The sequence below is a fragment of the Choristoneura fumiferana genome, chromosome 15 (assembly GCF_025370935.1).
Source record: "Choristoneura fumiferana chromosome 15, NRCan_CFum_1, whole genome shotgun sequence".
In the NCBI taxonomy this organism is placed as follows: domain Eukaryota; kingdom Metazoa; phylum Arthropoda; class Insecta; order Lepidoptera; family Tortricidae; genus Choristoneura; species Choristoneura fumiferana.
This window is the reverse complement of record NC_133486.1, coordinates 9,102,114-9,112,016: the sequence shown is the minus strand read 5'-3', so window position 1 is coordinate 9,112,016 and position 9,903 is coordinate 9,102,114. Positions and strand designations below refer to the sequence as shown.

The following is a 9,903-nucleotide window of genomic DNA, read 5'->3' as shown; positions in this document are numbered from 1 at the left end:
TAGAATGTTTGTTTTTGAGAGACGACATCAGCAGATAAGATAAGATGGAAACGAGGACTAAAGACAAAAATAAAATGCAGATAAGATACTTAGTTGACACACTGAAAAAAGTAAAGTAAAGTTTACAAAAATTATAAAAAATAGGGCGGGTTATCTGGCTTCACCAATTTTTACAACTGTAAGCCTCACTACGCACTGTCACCAAGTATTAATAATAGAGACACTTCGGTTACCTCTTTAAAGCTCTGAAATCAAATGGTCTGATAGCATACGAAGATACAAAGGAGCTCTTAACTACTGTAGCGTGTGATATTAAACGATGTGAAAGCATGTACAATAAATGCAACACCTGCTGTAATCCAAGTATTACATATGAAGAAGAGAAACTGGACTCGGATATAACGTGGCACAAATGGGCTAGAGTAGATCATCGATATGAGAAGTCCGGCAAGGTTTTTATGACGAAAAAGACCACAAAACAACAAGAAAAAGGAAATGTGCGTGAAGTTATCGCAGAAATACAAAATGCCTTGCCTGCATTCAAAATGCATACCTACAACTGGAAAGAACAACAACGTCAAAACAGAGATTGTGTCAATAACATTAAAGATTACGATATCGTCATTTTGTGACTTTTCCGAAAATTCCATTTACAAAATTTGCAAATAAAATTACTGCAGCGGATGTCTTCGTGACAGCGTGTCCAGAGGTATTTTCTCAAGATCTATTTATTTAATTAGACAACTTAAAGTTGTCGCACATCTATAATTCTGAACCTGATTAGGAAAGAGACGTGTCCCGCCAGGGAATAATTGTCGGATATGTTTCTATGTCCCTAATACCTAATAATATTAGATATTACATAAAATTACTGTGATTAATTTCTCATTTAAATTTGATTTGTGGCTCATCTTTATATCTTTCCCATGCTGGTGTACTAGACATTCTTGTCTTTTACTTAATGTTGTTATGTGCATACCTCTGTTCTACAGCTTGCATATGTAATTTTTTTAAGAAGTTATTTTTAATAAATAACCATTATTTATATTTCAAAATTTGTTTTCTTGAAATCATACCAACAGGAGAAGGCGCCCTGGGAATTTATTTAATTGAATTTAAGTCTCTGTCTCTCTGACTGCAGTTATTTGGTGAATGTATACGTAACTTGGGCCCATAAAAACCACGTTACAAGTGATAAAGTAAAAAAAGTGACTGCACAATCAAAACGTGGCAATAAAAGTCACTGAGGACATTTCCATGCCACATGTGTAAAAAAACGCCTACCTTTTATCATCTCCAAGATGGTAAAATGTATGGTGTGCAGAAATTGGTAATGCATTAAGAGCGTTTATACCTGCTGAGCTGGCAACGTTGCATTTTTGTTAGTTTTTCTCGATTATTCCATAAATATTGAATGAAAATTAATAATGTTGTCTGATAGAACACTTCTTAATATATAAGTTAATGTGTCTACTCCAATAATTATTCGTTATAGACTTTTTTTAAACCGGTTATAAACATTAATTCGTTTTTAAGAAATATAAAAGTCTATCACGAATAATTATTGGAGTAAACACATTAACTTATATATTAAGAAGTGTTCTATCAGACAACATTATTAATTTTCATTCATTTTTTATGGAATATTCGAGAAAAACTAACAAAAATGCAACGTTGCCAGCTCAGCAGGTATAAACGCTCTTAATGTTTAATAATGTTTTATTTTGCTGTTTCCAGTTTTCGAACTTAATAAACGGGATAAGCTTCTGATTGTAGAATAATGACACGTCCTTTCATTTTCATGAAGCAGCAAGTTCATTTGACGAGTTTTATTTTTCAGAACAATCTTGCGTGACGCACAATATTAGGAACAATTATGTTTAGTTTTTTATTAACATAAGTATCATTATTCAGCTCAGACCACTTGTTTCTTTTTTTCGATTTTGTATCTATCCTATATACATTAACACGCACATCATTATTCTTCTCAAACCATATTTTTTAATTGACAGTGGTAAGTCATGATAAATACATAAATTAGTTGAATTAGGAGATGTGTTTCTATTTATATCGAGCAGCATGGAGGGGTGGTGGTGGGAAGGATGGAATGATTGAGCTAATTGAGGAAAATCTCTCGTCACCTTTTGGTGACAAGGTTGAAGGTGCCATCATTGAGTGTAATGGAAAAAGACTGCAACATTTAGGAAAAGGTTATTATAAGGATGATTATGTCTCCAAAGAGCAATTAGACGATGTATCTATCCAATGTTTGAAAAAAAAATAAAGGATAATACTAGAAACCTTAACGGTTTTCGTGGGATACTTAAAGCTTTGGAAGAGCGTTTGAATTCACCGTCGCCTGCTACTGCACTAACAACTAAACCAGTTGAGGATATAAAGCGTGTTCATTTACCTCCATTACCACATACGCCTAAACCAGTCAATGATAAAAAGTACACACACTGCAATATTACCCTAAACTGAAAATGGGGGGTAAAGCTGACGTTGTGAAAGAAATACATAAATACGGAAATAATTTCACAAGAAGACGCTTCACACAGAGAGGATTGGACGTGACTTGCGCTGCGCGCTCGATCTCATAGTACCGCCGCTCGGCGCGAGCGCCGATGACTCAGCAGCTGGGACTGAGTATAAACAAGTACGCGCGTTCGAAGTCGGACAAAATGTGTGGGCAAAATGTTTTGATAGGAGGAAACCTTATTGGGAAAAGGGAAAAATTGTGAAAATAATAGGTAACAGAATGTATCTTGTTTATATTGAAGCACAAAACATAAATTGTAAGCGTCATATTGACCAACTGTTAAAATTAACAGAAAATAATGAATACCTGCCTCATGAAGGGCGCAGCGACGTAGTGCTACCGTTCACTACATCGCGGAGCCCACCTTCTTGCCCGCCCACCTCACCTTCAACAGTGGATCCGCCCGACTTGCCGAGTCTCGGGGACGACTCATCAATAGTAGTGGATACGGAAAGTGTTAATGAACCACGGAATGAGGGGTGGGAGGACGCCGAAGAAGGAGCAGAGCAGGTGGAGTCTGAGCGACAAGCCACTGCAGATACGGCGGTACCTGAGCCACCCGCGTTGGATAATGTGGACGTCGTCCCGGCCAGCGGCTCGTCGCCCATTCCCCAACGACGTCATTTGTTAAGACCTAGATCTAAGTTTATTAATTATAAAGTTTAGCTGTAAGATTTTGTCTCCCATGTTAATATAGTTATTTTATTGTCATCAGGTTCCCTTAATTAATGTGGGAGGAGATGATGTGTATGCGTGTGACGTCACCTACACTTCTAAACGCTGTCTATACTGTTACTTCAGTAATAAACGACCTGTCGTTGCATTCGCTTGTTTCCTTTCACCTCCGTACATATCAGTAGCAGAAAAGGCAGTGGATTTTTCGATCCAAAAGTCAGCAGCCGTTGTCCCCGTGACAACCCGGGCAGTAGGCTTCTATACTCAGTGGACGTTTAAGAAAGTTTATGAATTGTACGGGCGTAGACCCGACCGAATCCCTGAGTGCTCTCCCTACGCATTTTATCGCGTATCGTTGGCACAACTCGAATATCGATTGCTATGTGGTCGATCTTCCCAAATCAATACGATGGGAATTGACGCTGGATTGTTCTACCGCCCTCGTCTATCAATTGAGGAGCGTGATATAATAAAGTCGATGGCTGTAACATTTTCGCCTATGACTAATATGCTTGCTGGAGTTGGAAGTTTCGAATATGAGAACGAAGCGTACTACGCTAAATGCCCTGTTGATCCAATTCTTGGCATATTGTTTTCGAACCTCCGAGCCGCCGTTGAGAGGGTCGCTAATCCTGTGACGCCTCAGGCTGAACGCCAAGCGTTCTATGATATATGACTTTGAAAACCTTATTAATTAAAAACATGATATCGTATATCGTGTTTCTTTTCTTTTTCTCCGATTTATACATACGCGCAGTATGTAACAACAAGAGGAATGTATGTAATGTGAATTGTATGATTTTGGTTATGAAACTGAAATTGGTTTTATGGAATTAATTTATTTATTTCAGAGATTTGTAGAGAGAGCTTAAATAAATTTTACATATCTTCGTCTTAACCTTTTAACCGCCGTAGTCTGATAAATAAGACAAATATCGAAATATCTGGTTTAATTTTTACAGGATATTTACCATTCTTGCAAAATTTGCTATCTCTTCCGGTTCATCAAGTTCAAGACAATATAATTCATATTTTCGTTTAGCTTTTAAGACAACACTGTTATTTTTTAGGACTTTAGCTTCATTTCTTTCGAATAGTACTTTGTAGCCATAATCCGTGATTTTACTAACTGACATTAAGTTATTTGTCAAGTCTGGTACGTAGTGTGTCTAGTAAATTATTTTTGCAGCTCTTGGTGTAGAGTACGACTTTTCCTTTGCCTTTAACTTCGGTAGTGTGCTTTTCCGAAGCTAAGCTCAGTGTGTCGTTCGCAGGAATTAGGTCAGTGAATAGCCTTTTTTCTCCTGTCATATGTGACGTGCAGCCACTGTCTAAACACCATGAACCATCTTTGGTTTTCGAATTTTCTGTAGTCAAACGTGTGTTAAAGTTTTGTTCTTGACCTTTGTTCACGTTGCCCTTAGGCTTTTTCTTTGACCAACAATCTTCTGTCAAATGCCCCTTTTTGTTGCAATTCTTGCACAACAATCCCTTTTTCTTTGGCTTAACACAGAATGCCTCTGAAGTTTGAGGTTCGACTTGCCTAAATTTTGACCTTTAGGATTTCTGGACTTGGCAGGACATCTCTGGACTCAATAGCTGTTCTGAAGCTATCAAAGTTTGTGGGTAAACTGTAAAGCATCATAATGCTTAGTAACTCAGGATGAATTTTGACATCCATATCTTCTAATTTACCGAGTACGTCCAGAAAATTATTAAGATGATCTCTTACGTCTTCTTGGGGAGTCATTTTCTTCAGAACCAGCTGTTTTAGCAGCGTAGCCTTCCTTGCTGGCCCTGAACTCTGGTGGACTGACTTCAACTTGTCCCATACCTCCTTAGACGTATTACAGCTCTTAATTTGCTTGAGTTCGGCAGGAGATACAAGCAACAGTAGCTCTGACCTTGCCTTTAAGTCTTCCTTGAAGTAAGCACTCTTTTCTTCGGCAGTAGCAGTCGCCGCTAACGTTTTTTCGCCACTAGCGATGTCCCACAAGTCGTTTCTTATGAGAATTGCCTGTGCCTGTAGACACCAGGTTTCGTAGTTCGATTTCGTCAACGGTTCTATGCTCCGAAAATTTGAGCCCATTTTGTTTACTCACTTTTTGTTATTAAAGTAGCTAATTTTCCATTTGCCACAACCACGCTCTGCTACCACTGATAGAGATGGAACTGTAGCATATAGCTATTATATTAAAACATTTTGTGAAGTAAAATACAAGTTTTATTGGTATCTAGCAAAACATTACAATCGAAAGACAAATTGGTAGAACGTGTCATCACCAAATTCAAATAATTTCCATAGAGAAACATGAGGACGGCATTACACCTTCCAACAGGATGTACTTCTTCTCTTTTAAGATATGGCTTTTCTGTCCTAATTAATAGGACAATTTCGCCAATGTCAAGGTAAACTCTCTTTGAGAAGCACGTTGTACGGTGATTGTAGTTTTTGCTTGCAACTTGATAGTAATATTCCAGAAACCATGTGGAGACCACTTGCGCATTAAAAAATGTTAGACACGAGAGCAATATAGAATTTTGTTATCACTGTTAACTGTTAAGGTTAATCGCCGCATAAAACACTATCAAAATTATACTTCAACTAGCCAAAGACACAGATGTACGCGCGAACGCGACGTCTTAGTTTTTGTTATGGCCACACTAGACGGCGGCCATGACATAGGTTCCGAGTTAACTGTCAAAGCGAATGCACGCGCCTCTGACCCAAGGGAGAATTGCGTGTCTCACGGAGTGCATCCAAGTGATAGTGTTATACTGGCCAGTGCTACAGAACCAAGTGAATCATCACAATCGGCTCAGCCGCTACTACGGAAGCCTTGATACCAGCTCAACTAAAGGCACCCATCAGCTCATTCTCGAATATTTTTTATAAGTAGGAAATTTCTTCAAAGGTAATATAATATTGTATACAAACATTCATCGCGCGATTACAAGTGTGGTGTGATTGCATTGTTATTACATTATCCGTCGTTTGTCGGAACGTGGTTGGACGTGTCTAAGTGATAATTAAAACTTATACCTACTTACTACCATAACTAGCGTAAATATTATACACGTATTATTCTCAGCTTAAAGTTATTACTTTAGTTATATTACGTACTTGTTGAGTAGTTAATTTCATTTCGACGTACGAGTTCGAATTTAGGGTTCAATACGGAACATCGGAAAACCATTGGTGAAATTATTAAATGTGGGTAACAGTTTCACCTTCCGAATCAGCACATTATTTTTTGTCGTTTATTAGAACTTCCCATTGCAGTGGATTATATAGTGTTTATACAGGTTGCCCCAAAAATGTAAGTACATAGGGTGATAAATATTTTTCTACTCATTATTTTTAAATTCACCTTCTCAGTTTTGTCTTAGTAACAAACAGTGAACGTAAACTCCGCTCAACACATTACACGTTATACGATATACAGGGTGACATAAAATACACTTGTAGATTTTTTATCTTTTCTTCACTTTTTTTTTCTCAAAACATCAATAATACAATTACATTCGCGTACGTACATATACAGGCTGCTCAGATAAAAACAACACATATATACAGAGCGAAAAAAAAACCATTTATATTTTCACACACACCTTTTCATTGTCTCATTAAAATTTTAACACACTCATTGCCTATTACATAACAAACCTCGATACTATTCCATAACACATTAAATTTATCCACGGAACCCAATAAGAATTTACATTTAATTTTGTATTTTTTTTATTTTTTTTTTATTTCGTTTGGCTCAATTTGGTCGGCATGCCAAATCTCAAGCTGCTATTTTCCGTGAGGCAACAAGAGCCATCACTCAGCTCAGGGAAATTTCAATGGCGGTGCTTAAGCAAGACACAAAATATAATAATGGCTGACTTCACCGCGAGGTACGCCAAGATGGACAAGCATAAGTTTGAATTGGAGGAAGTGTACCACGCCATATTGGACGCAAAAGATCTGACCAGTGACGCAGAGGCGTGCTTAACTAATTTCCAAATTTCATGGTGGTCTGTCAACCAGGCTGAGCGAGCTGGTCCCTTCTGTCCTTGAGGGACCCCACTGGAGTCATTTCTAATTCATGATCCGTCCACAGGAGGTGCTAAGACACGGGCTGAAATGTGGTTGATGTGGCTTCGTGTAGAAGTGTTTCAAGGAGCCCTGGCGGCTGTGGAGCTGGTTGGCCTGCCCAGCGTGGTTTACTGTCGGTGGCGCTGGGACGTCGAGCACGAGGCGGCGTCCTAGAGTGGCCCACAGTGGCCTGCAGCCAGGTTCGGAGCCAAGGTATAGGAGTTACCTTTATTTAGATTATACAGATAGTTAAGTAATCACAAATCACTGGCCAATTGCATTCACGACCCTTAGTTTTCATAAGGAAGTATGATTTTAATTAAGGAAGTAGGATTTTAATTATACACAGTGTATGTATGGTTGATGGGAGCGGGATAATTGTGAGTATCCTTAGAAATAAACATCTTGTTGCACCAAAACTTTGGTTTAATTCCTCACCTGCAGCGACCCGCTACCCTGTGTAGAAATTTCATTACAACATCCGCCATGTTCGAATGCTACAAATCGAACCCAGTCTTGGATGTATTTATATATATGTTTGTTTATCCGTTGCGTAGTATCAATCAAATATTGGTATCAAGTGTCACATGATATTTATTATATATTTATTTAATTTGTAGAAAATTGAGCCCTCAAATATTACATCTGCTGAATATGAACAACTTGAATTAAAAATTAACAAATTACAGCCATTGTTGAATGAATATAACTCTAAATGAAAGTCAAAATTACATCACTATAAAAAAAAATTAAGTCCCAGACCCCCCATTGCTATAGTCAAACCCTGTTTTGGCTTATCAGGCTACAAAAATAATTTACTGGGATGCCATAACATAATAACTTACTATGCATTCTGTCCCGAAAATTAGATACATTCACTGCGAGGAGCAGCAAGGATACATCCGTTCAGAAGTTTCTGAATTACTTTGAGAAGAGGGCACCGCCGCTGGAGAATGCTGACTAGGACCGCTACCAGCCATACCAGGGTTAGGCCGTTCAGCATCGCCAGCCCGCTCCAGGGAAGATGGTGCGTCACGTAGCAGTAGCAGGAGAACATCCACAACCGCAATGCGAATATTGTAAGTGCGATCACAAATTGATCTCATGTAAATCATTTAAATTATTAGCCGCGCAAAAGCGGCTCAACATTTTTCTCGTGAGTACCTCTTATAGTGAAGAATATTTACAAGTATGCTGAGTATGAACATCCTACATGTGACAGTTAATGACTTATGGTTTTTTTAAAGATTTCTTTTAATGTATTTTTTTTTCGCGATGTGGCCAAGCGATTTTTGCTTCAAATTTTGAAATGATGTTCTTTATACAGGGTGTCCCAGAAGTACCACGTCACAGTGACACTAGAGGTAGGCCAGCTCAAGAGGAACCTAACCAACCTAACATGACCCCAGTAAAAGTTGCACGGTTTTCGAGTTATTACCGAAATAAAGATTTTTGGGGATACTGCCCTTTGTCTTGACATTTTTAGTACCAGCATCTACTTGGAAAGCTCTTAATAACAGTTTTTTATGTGTATCGAATCGTGAGTAGTTACTTCACAAGTGCAGTGTGTTATTTTGTCAGTAACTACCGTAAAATGCTGAAAAAAACTTCATTAATCTTGATTTAAGTTGTCTCAAAAACATGAATTCAACTTTAACCATCTGCCATGAAAAAAAAAATACTAGAAACGAAACAAATAAATAACGCCAATAAATTTTATGCAGATTCAGAAATGGTATGACACATGTATCTTACTGCGATAACATTAGGCATTCTTATCACTTTGCTGATGCCGCAAGCCGTCACTGTTAAGTAAAAACATGTTACATTACCTACTAATTTATTGAATCAGGCGTTACTTTTCCGAGGTCCATATTAATGAACTGAAACAATCACCTACTTTGTTCATCCGCGACCTTATGAGAGCTACGTTTATACTAGAAATGTGTGTTCATTCAGTTCCTCCTCCTCCACACTGCAAAAATACAGGGTAGTTCGAAAGACTCGCGCTGCTAGGCAGACTTGACACCCCACACTTCAGTCTACTCGTGACCACGGCCACTGTAATGTTGCCGAAATACCGAGGTAAATATTACTCGTGTGTGTTAGCGTTGTATTTTGACTATGAAGAAAATCAAGAAAGTTTAAAACGTTAGATAATATTATTTGGTTAACGCTATAATCTGGACATCTTTAAGGTCAAAGTGAACAGACACCTTCTAGACAAACGTGTACCACTTTGGCCTCATCTTGGCCTTCCATCAAGCGAGATTGAGGCCAAACGTAAGCCTATTAAACATATACAAAAACCCGAATTTTTTCAATGAAATATTGTGGCCTGAAGAATCGGCTTGCAAAAGGGATGGATATTTCAATTTACACAACGTCCATAGCTGGCAGACAGAAAACCGCACAGACACAAGAAGAACGAGAAGATCGGTCCCAATACCAATTCAAAATTAATTTGTGGAGTGGAATTCTTAATGGACAAATTGTGGGACCGGTCGAGTTGCCTCCTATTCTTAATGGTAGAAACTATTTACAGTTTTTGCAAAACGACCTGGTTGGCACTGTCACGAACCATGTGGTACCAACAAGATGG

The 9,903-nt window shown here is 38.2% G+C and overlaps 1 protein-coding gene across 2 annotated transcripts; it reads left to right on the top strand.

The window, feature by feature from the left end:
- The first annotated feature begins 1,986 nt into the window (after window positions 1-1,986).
- On the top strand, window positions 1,987-9,006 carry LOC141435523 (uncharacterized). 2 transcript variants are annotated; one of them, XM_074098221.1, is made up of 4 exons: window positions 1,987-6,537; window positions 7,327-7,514; window positions 8,171-8,380; window positions 8,629-9,006. In XM_074098221.1, the coding sequence occupies exon 1, from the start codon at window positions 2,762-2,764 to the stop codon at window positions 3,206-3,208; it is 447 nt and encodes a 148-aa protein (XP_073954322.1). In that variant the 5' UTR covers window positions 1,987-2,761; the 3' UTR covers window positions 3,209-6,537; window positions 7,327-7,514; window positions 8,171-8,380; window positions 8,629-9,006. The 2 variants fall into 2 exon arrangements, with proteins under 2 accessions (XP_073954322.1, XP_073954323.1); XM_074098222.1 differs by having other exon boundaries at window positions 1,987-6,132; window positions 8,171-9,006.
- The last annotated feature ends 897 nt before the right edge of the window (window positions 9,007-9,903 follow it).